The sequence below is a fragment of the Vulpes vulpes genome, chromosome 4, assembly GCF_048418805.1.
Source record: "Vulpes vulpes isolate BD-2025 chromosome 4, VulVul3, whole genome shotgun sequence".
Classification (NCBI taxonomy): Eukaryota; Metazoa; Chordata; class Mammalia; order Carnivora; family Canidae; genus Vulpes; species Vulpes vulpes.
The window spans coordinates 145343325-145356090 of NC_132783.1; the positions used below are offsets into that span (position 1 = coordinate 145343325).

At 51.6% G+C, this 12766-nt stretch overlaps 1 protein-coding gene across 1 annotated transcript in view; it reads left to right on the forward strand.

Annotated features, from left to right (window-relative positions):
* MYO10 (myosin X) overlaps positions 1-12766 on the forward strand; it is a 194376-nt gene that overhangs the window by 153014 nt on the left and 28596 nt on the right. Inside the window, exons 20-24 of the mRNA XM_072757215.1 lie at positions 3335-3459; positions 3552-3666; positions 10846-10952; positions 11791-12000; positions 12351-12396. Coding sequence (XP_072613316.1) covers positions 3335-3459; positions 3552-3666; positions 10846-10952; positions 11791-12000; positions 12351-12396 — 603 coding nt within the window. The remainder of the gene's footprint in view (positions 1-3334; positions 3460-3551; positions 3667-10845; positions 10953-11790; positions 12001-12350; positions 12397-12766) is intronic.

The window sequence follows — 12766 nt, forward strand, 5'->3', positions numbered from 1 at the left end:
GGTTTTGTTTCCAGTTTGGCGCTGCCAGCAAAGGGATCCTGGCACACGGCAGGTCTGAGCGCCTTCAGCTCTCACTCTAAAGCCCCATTGGCTGCTTCTCTTGAAAATAGTTGGCATCAGAGTTAGACGCAGAAAGCACAGCAGCCTGGGTCCACTGGGCCCCCTCTGTCCTGGAGTGATTCCTGGGCCGTGTTCGCTGACACCCCTTCCCTGGAGGCAGTGGATACAGGTTGGAAGAGCCCAAACTTTCGGAGTATGAGTACCCCCTCATACTCTTCTTACTCCTGCATTCTTAAGCAATTTCATTTTAATCTTTGATACGGTTTTGTTTTAGGCTTTCTGCAGGATAAGGAGTGGGGATTGGGACACCTGCCGCGCTTCTAAGTGTTAGGGTTCTGGGAACAGGATGTGGCTCCTGTGATGAGGCTACACACCTGGGGGCAGGGGCCCTAAGTGGAGATTTCTCTACCATCCTCTCTGCCTTGCTTGTGAGCCTTACACTGCTTTTTAAAAAATTAAATGTTTAAAAGAAAAAAAAAAAGCAATAGCAATATGGAGACCGTGGAAAGATTAGTGCTTGGCATGGATTGGGGGAGGAGGAAATGGGTGGGTGGAGCGCAGGGGTCTTCAGGGACGCGGAACTACTCCGGGGGACCCTCGCACAGTGGGTGTATGTCATTCTACATCAAAACCCTTCAGGTGCACAAGCCCGAGCCCTCCAAGCTGGCATCTAGGTGTTTCGGACGCGTGCGTGTGGCTTCGCCGAGTGTAACACATGTGGTGCTCTGGTGGGGGCTGTTGAGTAAACAGAAAAAAAAAAAAAACCTAGCCCCACTTTTCTTTTTAATCCTCCTGGAGCAAGAACCGTGACACCTTGCACACAGTAAACAGGTGTGTAAGGCCCAGACTCCCCGTGCCTAGCTGTGACTTCCAAAGTCCCCGAGTTTGTCGCCATCGGGCTTGGCTGTCCCGACGGTGCAGGTGGGCTCTGTGCGAGTGAGCTCCGTGCAGCCCTGGAAACGGTTCTGGTGGAGACCCGTGCGCCGGGCAAGTGTTGGGGGCAGTGCCTGTAGGCTGTGGTGTGTCCGCCCCGAGCCCGGGCATCACTTAACGTCACAGGCACCAGAGGGGGGAGCTGAAGCGAAACAGAGACCCACTGATGGGCATACAGCCCCCCACCCCGTGACTGCTGCGTGGGTTGCCCGTGGCGACAATCTGCCGGTGGGGTCCCCCTTCCTGCTTCAATTACTGGGAAGGGCCAGAAACACAATGGGGCTAGGAGCCTGGAAGGAGCCTCTGCGCCTGGTGCCCCCCTCCCGGCTGTAGGAAATCCTACAACCACACCACACTAATTAGCCCGAGAAGGGAAGGGGTTGTCATGGCGACCGAGCACTTTTTAAAGCACAGGAATGGTGTTCATTATTGTTCAGTGTCTTTAGCTGTGGCGGAAAGGTCAGCGTGGCAGGCGTTTTCCATATGAATTTTGGCCCACGAGCCAAGCCGAAGGTGGAATGTTCCACGGAGGGGCCGGAGATGGTGAGTGGGGCTGAACGTTTTTTTGGATGGAGCGTCCCTTTTGTAACATTTTTTTAGGACGTCGTGGGAGCTGGTGCCAAATCCGGGGAACATCGCGCGGACTTTGTTAAGGGAGGATTGGGAGAAAAGACGCCCAGCAGAGCGGCGTGGCTTGGGGAGGGGGCCGGCCGGGGAGAGCTTGAGGAAGGGCTTTTTGGGCATCCGGTGGTGGGATACTCAGTCACCAGCTCTCTGATGACGAACTGAACAGGGTCGAGTGAGTCTGAGGCGTTACTCCGCGTTTGTTCTACGTTAGCTCCCTTTTGCGTTAGTTCTTGGGGTTGCCTCTGCTCGGCTTATAGTCCAGATGATGGATCGGAAGCACACTAACCAAGTGCCTCTGCAGCTGCTGCCTCGCTTCACTTTTTATAAGGCGGAAACATAACCAAGGGTAATTTTCCTCTATTTTTATGTTTTTTTTTTTCTTATTTTTCTAGGGATATTTAAACAAGGATAAAAATCAGGGAGCCGCAACGTTTTGGACGTTTGCGCTAACTTACTGGCCATACTCGGGTAGCCTACTGCTGAGTAAAGACAAGTTGACCAGGCTGTTTGCGAAGAAATTAAATTAAATATAAGAGCAGTCAGCCTGCAGGAGAGGGTGGCAGGCTGTTGCTCCAACGGAAGCTGTAGGGGAGACGTGCAGAGCATTCTTCAGGTTTCTTCTCTCCGAGTTTGGGAAACTTGCGGGATAACGGCTTTAAGCCCAAATTTGTGTTAATGACTGTGTTTATAAGGACTGCAAATGTAAGACACCATCTTGCTTTGTTTTGGTCTGGTCTGGTTTCCTTGCACTTCCTAACAGCGTCCTTCCATCCTCTCGTACCCCTTTTCAGTCCCCTTATTCACAGTTGTGCAGGATAGAATACAAAGTAATTCAAGGGAATGGCTGTTTGGTGAGAAACCAGTCATTGCCCCAAAAGCTGTAAGTGGGAAACGGCCTACTTTTGAGTTTTACCCTGAAAGACTATTGTCCTGTCAGCAATGCCAGTTTGTTTGGCCACGGCGTGCATGAGAGAATACATTTCAGGACGTGAGTTTTGGTTTGATTTTTGCCTATCTTTGGTTTGGATTTTCTGGGTGTACTTTGTGATCACGGTGGAAAGCTCTCAGTAAATGGAGGCTTTGACTGGGTATTGAGAGAACTAAAATTCTTTATTTTTGTCTTTTTTCTCCGCCGGTGTGTTCTCTTCCTCCCCGCTCTCCATGCCAACCTCGCCTACCCCTCCCTGTGTCCCTCGCTGGGTTGCTGTATTCTTTGGCTAAAATTAAAAAATGCCTTCAGATTCCTCGAAATGGAAATTTAAAAAGTAAATAAAGTGACACCTGGATGACACTTTTTAGGTTCTTTGAAAAACAGTATTAAAAATGGTGGTAGGTTGATGATCGTTCAAATCGTTGGAAATTTGTTTGAACATGGATAGAAGTACTAGGGAATCATTGGTATCTTTGAAGATATGCTGATGCTGCCATGGTTATATTGAGAAATGGTGTTGATCATATTTATAAATGAGATGATGTGAACTCTGGGACTTCAAAAATTTAAGGGCAAGGAGTAAGAGCTTGTGGATAGCGCAGGATTCATGGGGTGATGGTGTTGGTGGTGCTGTGAAGCCAAGTGATGGGTCCCTGGGGGTGGGGTTCACTTTTCCTTCTGTATTTTTGTGTCGGGTATGCGTGAGAGAGAGAGAGAGAGAGAGAACGAGAATGAGAGGGAGGCCTTGTTAACTTTATCTTCTCACGGTTTTGCGTGTTTTAGATGCCAGACCAGTTTGACCAGGCGGTTGTGCTAAACCAGCTGCGGTACTCCGGGATGCTGGAGACGGTGCGGATCCGAAAGGCTGGGTATGCAGTCCGAAGACCCTTTCAGGATTTTTACAAAAGGCAAGGCGGGGCTAAATAGATGGTCTTTCTTCTCCGAGGGTCTGGGAGAAGAGGAATTGTTGGCAGGTGACGCGGGCGTCTTTATGCTGCAGGTATAAGGTGCTGATGAGGAACGCGGCGGTGCCTGATGACATCAGGGGCAAGTGCACAGCCCTGCTGCAGCTCTACGACTCCTCCAACAGCGAGTGGCAGCTGGGGAAGACCAAGGTAAAACCGCAGAGGAGGAGCGGTCGTCCCATTCAGCTCCTGGAGGTGTTAGGGCCAGTGTCCTGTGCTAGGGCTGATGAATTGTTCTTTTTACCTTGGAAGATATGGTGTCGTGCCCACCTTAGTCTTTTGTCCTCCAGACAGTTGATGTTTTATTTGAAGTCTTTGACTTGTCAGGAACTCTGTTTCTGGAAACACCAGACCCTGGGTGTGTATGTGTGTGGTTCCTTGCAGGCTGTCCACCCCTCTTGGCTGGTGGGCAGTTCGGTGCCATGAAGTGCGAGGTGGCCTCTGGCTTCAGAGATGTGAGAGCCCAGACCCTTCCAACTATTTGTAATTCAAATGCCGAATGCCGGGCAGCCCTGGTGGCTCAGCGGTTTGGCGCTGCCTGCAGCCTGGGGTGTGATCCTGGAGACCCGGGATCGAGTCCCACGTCGGGCTCCCTGCATGGAGCCTGCTTCTCCCTCTGCCTGTGTCTCTGCGCCTCTCAGTCTCTCTCTCTCTCTGAATAAAATAAATAAATCTTAAAAAAAAAAATGCCGAATGCCATCCCTGCACCACAGGAGCTGTTGTGCGAGAGACCAGCCAACAGCCTGGAATCTCGTAGGTTGACAAAAATCCAGTCGAGAAAACCAAGTGAAGGTCACTTTCAGAACGTGCTGGTGTGGCTGAGATGAGGCCTTTACCCTCGATTCCAGACAGTTTGGCCTCAACAGCCAAAATTAGCTTAAAAAAATTGGTTGTGCGACCTTTTCTCCTTGTATCAGGGAGTGGCCCAAATCCTCCTCTGCCTCTCACTCTGTCTCTCCACTCCGGGCCTCGTCGCACAGGAACGACCGAAATGTGACTTGGCACAGAAAGCAGGCAGCTGCAGGGGGTGCGGGCTGACCTTTGAGTGTGTGGACGTCCTCAAAAGTCAGACGTAAGCCTCACGGCTGAACCCCCTGACCCTACAAGTAGCAGTGCAGCTTCAGAAGAGTATTTTGAAGTTTGTACTCATGTTACATTCTTTTTAACCAAAGACTTTCTTTAAAAAAAAAGAGAGAGAGAGAGAGAGAAAGGGGGCACCTGAGTGGCTCAGTTGGTTGAGCATCTCTCGATTTCCACTCCGGTCGGGCTCTCAGGGTCATGATGCAGCCCCGCATTGGGCTCAGCCCCGAGTGTGCAGCCTGATAAGATTCTCTCCCTTTCCCTCTGCCCCTCCCCACTTGAGTTCTCTGTCTTTTTTTTTTTTTTTTAATTAATTTTTATTGGTGTTCAATTTACCAACATACAGAAAAACACCCAGTGCTCATCCCGTCAAGTGTCCGCCTCAGTGCCCGTCACCCATTCCCCCCCACCCCTGCCCTCCTCCCCTTCCACCACCCCTAGTTCGTTTCCCCGAGTTAGGAGTCTTTATGTTCTGTCTCCCTTCCTGATATTTCCCAACATTTCTTCTCCCTTCCTTTATATTCCCTTTCACTATTATTCATATTCCCCAAATGAATGAGAACATACACTGTTTGTCCTTCTCCGACTGACTTATTTCACTCAGCATAATACCCTCCAGTTCCATCCACGTTGAAGCAAATGGTGGGTATTTGTCGTTTCTAATTGCTGAGTAATATTCCATTGTATACATAAACCACATCTTCTTTATCCATCATCTTTCGATGGACACCGAGGCTCCTTCCACAGTGTGGCTATTGTGGCCATTGCTGATAGAAACATCGGGGTGCAGGTGTCCCGGCGTTTCACTGCATCTGTATCTTTGGGGTCAATCCCCAGCAGTGCAATTGCTGGGTCGTAGGGCAGGTCTATTTTTAACTCTTTGAGGAACCTCCACACAGTTTTCCAGAGTGGCTGCACCAGTTCACATTCCCACCAACAGTGTAAGAGGGTTCCCTTTTCTCCACATCCTCTCCAACATTTGTTGTTTCCTGCCTTGTTAATTTTCCCCATTCTCACTGGTGTGAGGTGGGATCTCATTGTGGTTTTGCTTTGTATTTCCCTGATGGCAAGTGATGCGGAGCATTTTCTCATGTGCATGTTGGCCATGTCCATGTCTTCCTCTGTGAGATTTCTCTTCATGTCTTTTGCCCATTTCATGATTGGATTGTTTGTTTCTTTGCTGTTGAGTTTAATAAGTTCTTTATAGATCTTGGAAACTAGCCCTTTATCTGATGCGTCATTTGCAAATATCTTCTCCCGTCTGTAGGTTGTCTTTTAGTTGTGTTGACTGTATCCTCTGCTGTGCAAAAGCTTCTTATCTTGATGAAGTCCCAATAGTTCATTTTTGCTTTTGTTTCTTTTGCCTTTGTGGATGTATCTTGCAAGAAGTTACTGTGGCTCTCTGTCTTTCAGATAAAAGAAAGGCTTGGGGGAGAAAGGGGAGTGGTTGAGTGTCTCAGTCCATTTGGGCCGCTGCAACAAAATACCACCAACTGGGTGACTTCAAGGACAGACCTATGTTTGTCACAGTCTGGGGGCTGGAGGTGCCGGGTGGGTCCTCTTCTAAGCTCAAGGGTTGAGAGAGTTCTGGGTTCCCTTCCTCCTCTTAGAGGGCACTGATCTCATTGTGGGCCCCCACCCACCTGACCTCATCCAAACCTCCGGACTCCCTGGAGGTCCTTCATCCAACCACAGGGACGAGTATTGAGGCATCATGTGGGGACACTCAGTGAGGGAAATTGGATAATGGACATATTCTCTTAATTATTTTAAAAAATTGATTTATTTTAGAGAAAGAGAGGGGGAGAGGCAGTGGAGGGGCAGGGGAGGGGGAGGCTGTGGAGGGGCAGGGGAGGGTGGAGGTGGTGGAGGGGCAGGGGCAGGGGCAGTGGGGAGAGAGAATCTCAACCATTACCCACTGAGCTCGGGGCTGCATCTTGAGGTCACGACCTGAGCCAAAATCAAGAGTCAGGTGCTCCCAGACTGAGCCTGAGCCCACGCCCGCGCCCTTGCCCCTGAGCGGTCTCACCAGGGATGTAGGCTTCAGCCCTCTGCAGGATGCGGGTGGCCCGCAGAGGTGACAGGTCGCTTGCCTGTGCCGTGGAACGAGCTACCTGTAGCATAGCTGCGGCAGTGACACACGTTGAGGTGCCCCACCAAGTCCCAGGCGGGGGCCCAGGTGTGGTATGGCTGACCCTTCCTCTGCCGGGGTCTTGGGCTGCCTTCCCGCTGGAGCTCGGGGGCCTCTTCAGGCTTCCGCAGTGCCAGTACCTGGGTCTTCACAGTGGGGCCTCAGGTCCCAGTTCTTTTGGCGGCTGCCCCCCAGGGCCACACTCAGCACCTGCCCCCTATGTGACGTGCCCACGACCTGGAGGCTGCAGGAGAGTCCAGCTGTGGTCTCCCCACGTGGGGGCTTTATAATCAGTGCAGTCTCAGAGGTCACAGCCCCTCACGGTTCCACACTGTTGGCTAGAAGTGAGCCAGATCGCACCCACACTTGGGCATGGCTGCTTGTGGGGCCACCTCAGGACATTCTCCCCCACCCCATCCCCGTTTACCTGACTCACCCTTCCAGTCTCAGCTCAGACAGACTAGGAATCCTTCCTGACGTTCTCCATTGTACCCCACACAACAAATCCCCCCCAGAGTGAGCCAGGCCCCCTCTGTCGTCTCCATCCATCTGCCTGTGACACCTACCCTGCCATCGCCTGTAGACTTCTCTGTCATGCGGGGGCAAGTGTAGACTTAATTGTTCGTTCTTGTACGTGGTGCACAGAGTTAGGAGCTCACTCTGTGTCTGGTAAGCGCTAGAAACCCTACAGGACAGGACTGAGATGTCACCCATTCAGTCCCCAGAGGGAAGCTGCCTAAACACGGGAGCTCTTGACAATACAGCATCACCTGCTGCTCTGACTTTGTTTTTTAAAGCTTTATTTATTTATTCGTGAGAGACACGCAGAGAGAGGCAGAGACACAGGCAGAGGGAGAAGCAGGCTCCAGGCAAGGAGCCCGATGCGGGACTTGATCCCAGGACCCTGGGGTCACGCCCTGAGCTGAAGGCACGTGCTCACCTGCTGAGCCCCCCAAGTGTCCCCTACTCTGATTTTTTAATCAAAAAGATACTGCATTCTGTGCCAACGGATACGCTCCTGGCACCCGCCACCTCGTCTGTGGAGTGACAGCACAGGTCATGATCTCAGATGACACTCGTGCTCCCTCGAGGCCCTCGAGCACCTGTCCACCTTCACTTACAGTTACATTATGGAGACGAACCCCAGGTGAGGCTTGGGCCCAGGCATAGCACAGGGGCCACAGACACAGGATGACGCTGCCCTTCAGGCCACCGGGCTCTGGGATAGAAGACGCCACGGCTGCCCATCAATCATCGGGCGCTGTGTCCTTTGGGAGTAAGGACCCTGCCTCCCCAGGAGAGGCCTCACCGTGGATTGAGATGAGATCGTTAGACAGGAGTTAAACTTAAGCTGGTGACGAGTTGGAGGTAGGAGGAGGAAGGACGCTTGGTCCACAGAAATGCGGGGAAGGAAATGAACCGTGTCTGCGAAGTAGCTTTGACCCCAATCAGCATTGGACTTTATTACGTCCTGGTGTGTGTTTTGGTCAGTGCTGCTGCCAGCAGGTTCTTTGTATTTGAAGCCCTGAAATCTAACAAGAGATCTGGATCTCCTGGTGAAGAAATTCCCGTCACGCGTGACGAAGACCAATGACGGCGTCGTGGTCAGCAAGGGAAGCACGGCGCCAGGCCCGAGGGAGTTGGCTCGCATACAAACACGTTTCGTACTTGGAAGGCAGGAGTTCGTGGGCGCTGGGGAACGTTCCTAGGGAAGGCAGGAGTCCTGCTGGGACCTCCGATGAGCAGCCCGTCCAGAAGGTTCCCACGCGTGTCCACCCCGAGAGGTCAGGTGGCCGGTGACCTGCTTCGACTCTTGCGCGGGCTTGTGACGCCAGCGCTTTGGTTTCTCGGAGCACCTGGACCGTGCAGCCAGGCTTGTACCCGCCGTCCTGGGGCAGTAAAGATGTTGAACTAGAGCCGCCCTTAGGCCTTGATGAGGTAAAGGCAAGTGAGGTGCTCGCCTCGTATGCCGAGCGGGGTTTGGGGGGTGGCCCCTCGAGCGGACACGGCCCTGTCCTGAGCCTGGGCGGTGCCCTTCCCAGTGGCTGGGCCACGCTGACTGCGCCGTGGCCGCGTCCCGGCACCATGGGCACGTGCTCACCGCCGCCGGGCTGGCGGGATGGCGGGGCCTGCTTGGTGGTGTTGCGTAAAGTCATGGTTGGGTGTCGTTCGGCCGAGTCGGTCCTTGAGAGTGTTTTGCTGTTTCCTGGCCTTCAGGCTGGCAGGAGAGCCCCTAGAGGAAGGGCGGCGCAGGGCGCCTTCGCCCGGCCTGAACCCGGTGCTCACACAGGTGCTCCTGGGCTTCTGGTGCCAGCCAGGTGCCAGCCAGGACTTCCCGTAGACTTCCATCGGGGGAGGCCCTCCTCCCTTCATAAAGCCTTCTGTTTGCTCATGGACTAGGTGGATGGTCACTGGAACTGCGATCTGTTTCATTAGAGCCCCACCACCACCGTGCTTCCCCCAAGATTTGACCTTCGCACCCATAAATACTCCCCATGGCACCGGCATCAGAGTGGGATCTTTAAGGCTGAAGAAAGTCGCAAAGAAGTTTAAAGACTTCTTGAAAGCCCAGCCTTGATGAAAACTGCCTTGAACAGAAATCCATATTACTGAAAACTTGTGATTATCAAGTAACGAAGTTTTGTATTTGTAGCTTCTGTCCTTTGTTTTTCTCCCCCCCTCCCCCGCCAAGAGGCAGTTTTTTCAGGCATCAGGAGGGTATATAATTGCAATTATAGGAAGACAGTTGTATGGAAAAGTTTCCTGAGAGGATGATCTGTGGTCGAGTTTTACCAGTGCTCGGGAACCCAGAGCGGGAGCAGGTAAAGCTTCTGTGAGTCACATGGTGGTAGGATTCTTTATGTGCTTTTTCTGCCCAAATGTCTTGGAAGAGACGGAGCGGAGTGTCTGGGAAAATGTGCTATTAAGAAAACATCCTGCATCATTATGGGCCAGAATGAGTCAGAGGCACATAAATCAAAACATCATGAGTGAGAAAGAGTGTCGTTTAGCCTCCCACCCACCACCAGCAGGATGCTTCCAGGCTGCCCTGAACGTTAACAGAAAAGCATACAAATGTTTGGCACTAGTTCTTCTAGGGAATAGTTCGGAATTTCTTATGCATGCAGTAAATCCGAAATTATGAAATTAAAAGCTTCCGTGGTTGAGGGAGGGTCTTAATGTCTTCACGCCTTTCAAGTACTGGGAATGCTGATACAGAAAGCCAATTACCAGATACACTTCCCAAACTTAACACGCACAGGATTGAGGTGCCTGTTCCCAGAAACGGGCCAGCAAATTGCTGGGATCGGTTTTGTCCCAGTTCTGGTATTCTTATGAGGATCAGACTGAGATGGAACGGAAACGGTTCAGTTCTAACTTCAGAATTACTTTTTTTTTTTTAAGGTTTTATTTATTTATTCATGAGAGGCAGAGACACAGGCACAGGGAGAAGCAGGCTCCCTGAGGGGAGCTTGATGCAGGACTCGATCCCAGGACCCCCAGGGTCACACCCTGAGCCCCTTAGGCACCCTTCAGAATTACATTCTTAATGTCAATTTTTTAAATGTGCATTAAAATTTTTTGAGGCCCAGACACTGTGACCGTTGTCACTTGACAGTCCTGCAGAGAGAGTTTCCATGTACTACCAAAGTAAGTTGTGCAAAGTTGTTGGATTTTTTTTCCCTCCCTCCCTTTCTTTCTTTTCTTTTTTAGCATAGAGCATCTCTGGGTTTCTTGTGATTTACACTTCATGCAGGGACTGGTGCTATTCACGAGCTCGTAGTCCTGCTGAAGGGAGTGTGAGCTTTGATGTCAACCTCACAGTCCTCTAACCAACAAAACGGCGGGGGGGGGGGGGACTTTATTTGCTGCTTCTTCCTGGTCATATATTTTGACTGTATTTTTCATATGTCTTAGTGCATCACAAGTAGAAAGTTTAAAAAACAAAGCGCTTCCCCACAGGAAGTTGGAGAAGCACCGTTCAGAGCACAGGCTGTGTGTTTGGAGCACATTTCCCAAGAGCGAAGAAAGCCTTCCCTCCAAGAGAGCTGACTCGGCAAGAGCCTGCGTTCACCAGCCCTGTTCTTTACTTCTGATGCGTCACTTTGCCTTGGCAGGTCTTCCTCCGAGAATCCCTGGAGCAGAAGCTGGAGAAGCAACGGGAGGAGGAAGTTACGAGGGCGGCCATGGTGATCCGGGCCCACATCTTGGGCTACTTGGCACGGTAAGAAGCCCAGAGAGGGACGGCGTGGCGCGCCAAGGGGAGGCCTCCCCCGGCGCGCATCACTGGGCGGGGTGGCCCTTGCGTGCTTTTACTTACGAGACACCTGGATGGAGGTCAGCGCCAGGCCACGGGAGTCTCTGGGTTGTACTTCCAACTAGCGATGCCCAGTTGGGTTGCCCCGCGCGGAAAGCTGGCCGGGGGCCTTCCGGTGTCTCCATTAGAGCAGTGACAGGAGGGGACGGTGCTGAGACATTTAAATTGTTTACCCCGTCCCTCTGTGCCTCGTACTGGAGGCAGGCCGCCTTGCTGTGGACTCCGCTATTAGCCCATCGGGTCCACGGGCACCGCTCCCGTGTTTGCCCGGGGGGCAGCTGCTCGCCTCACGCCCTGGAGTCCTGTCTCCCATGCGGACCTGCAGGCCCCGTGGAACCCCACATCGCTCCATGCTCTCAGGTGCAGGACCATCGTGCTAGGGCCCCCACCCTGCCGTGAGAACAGGGACCGCGTCAAGTCTCTTCGGGGCTGTTTAGGGCCCAGCGCTATGGGGCTGGGCTTTCACTGCCAGGACGCTTCCAAGTCAGCGTTAGGGGTCATGGGTTTATTTAGCCAAGATAATGATAAGGTCCTTGCTCTCGTTTTGTTTGTTATTATTCTTTTGTTTTTCTTCCGTTTTGTTTGGTCCAAAGGGGCCTCCTGGTCGCTCCGGTTCCATAATGAGACTTTCCAGACTCGGCCCTCTTCTTTTGTCTCGTAGCATTAACGCAAACCCATTTGAAGAGCTCAGAGCCTCATTACCTCAACAGCTCTTCTGTTGTGCGGCTTTTGTCTTTATTTTCAGAAAGCAATACCGAAAGGTCCTTTATTGTGTGGTGATCATACAGAAGAATTACAGAGCGTTCCTTCTGAGGAGGAGATTCTTGCACCTGAGGAAAGCCGCCATAGTTTTCCAGAAGCGACTCAGAGGCCAGATCGCCCGGAGAATTTACAGGCAGCTGCTGGAAGAGAAGCGGGCGGAGGAAGAAAAGAGGAAATGGGAGGAAGAGGAGAGGTATAGTAGCTTTCTTGCTCTGATGAAGCAGGAGGACACTTTCTGAGTTTTAAGGTCAATATGCATTCCTGCAGCAAGAATTCCCAGGGGATGCTGCTGTTTAAAACTACCTCTTGGAGGCCTGGATATAGAATTCCTTGGCAGCATCGAAGACCGAGTTATGTGCATGTTTATTCATGTACAGAATGAGTCATTTACCAAAGGAAGAGGGTTCATCCTTCATCCTTTTTAAGTTGTCTCTAGCAAAGCTGTCTTTAAAAAGGGAGCTCTCTCTGAAAAGTGCTTCTGGGACTTTTTTCCATTGCTTTTGGTTATTATCACCATCTTTTTTTTTATTTACTGGTTTTTAGAGAAAGAGAGAGGGCACGGAGAGAGGCTGAGCTCCGCACCCAACAGGTAAAGAATGCCGTGCCCACGCGTCAGCTTGCTAGCCCCTTTCCTTCCCACCTCAAACACTTTGAAAATTCAAGGATTCTAAACTAAAATGAGGTATAAAGATGACAGAAGAATCTGAAAGGAGATGTTTATGATGCAACCCATTGCAACCGAGTACAACTCTGTTGATGTCTAAGGTTTTAAGTGTGGACACAGCGTAATTTCTCTAACGCAGGGTCACCGCTGTCTTAGTTTGCTAGTGGTGCCGTAGCAAAGTACCACAGCCTGCGTGGATTAAACAACAGAAATAGTGCTGCAGCTCTGGAGGCCAGACCCCCAAGGTGAAGGTGTCCCGGGTTTCATTTCTCTCAAGGCGCCTCTCCTTAGCTTG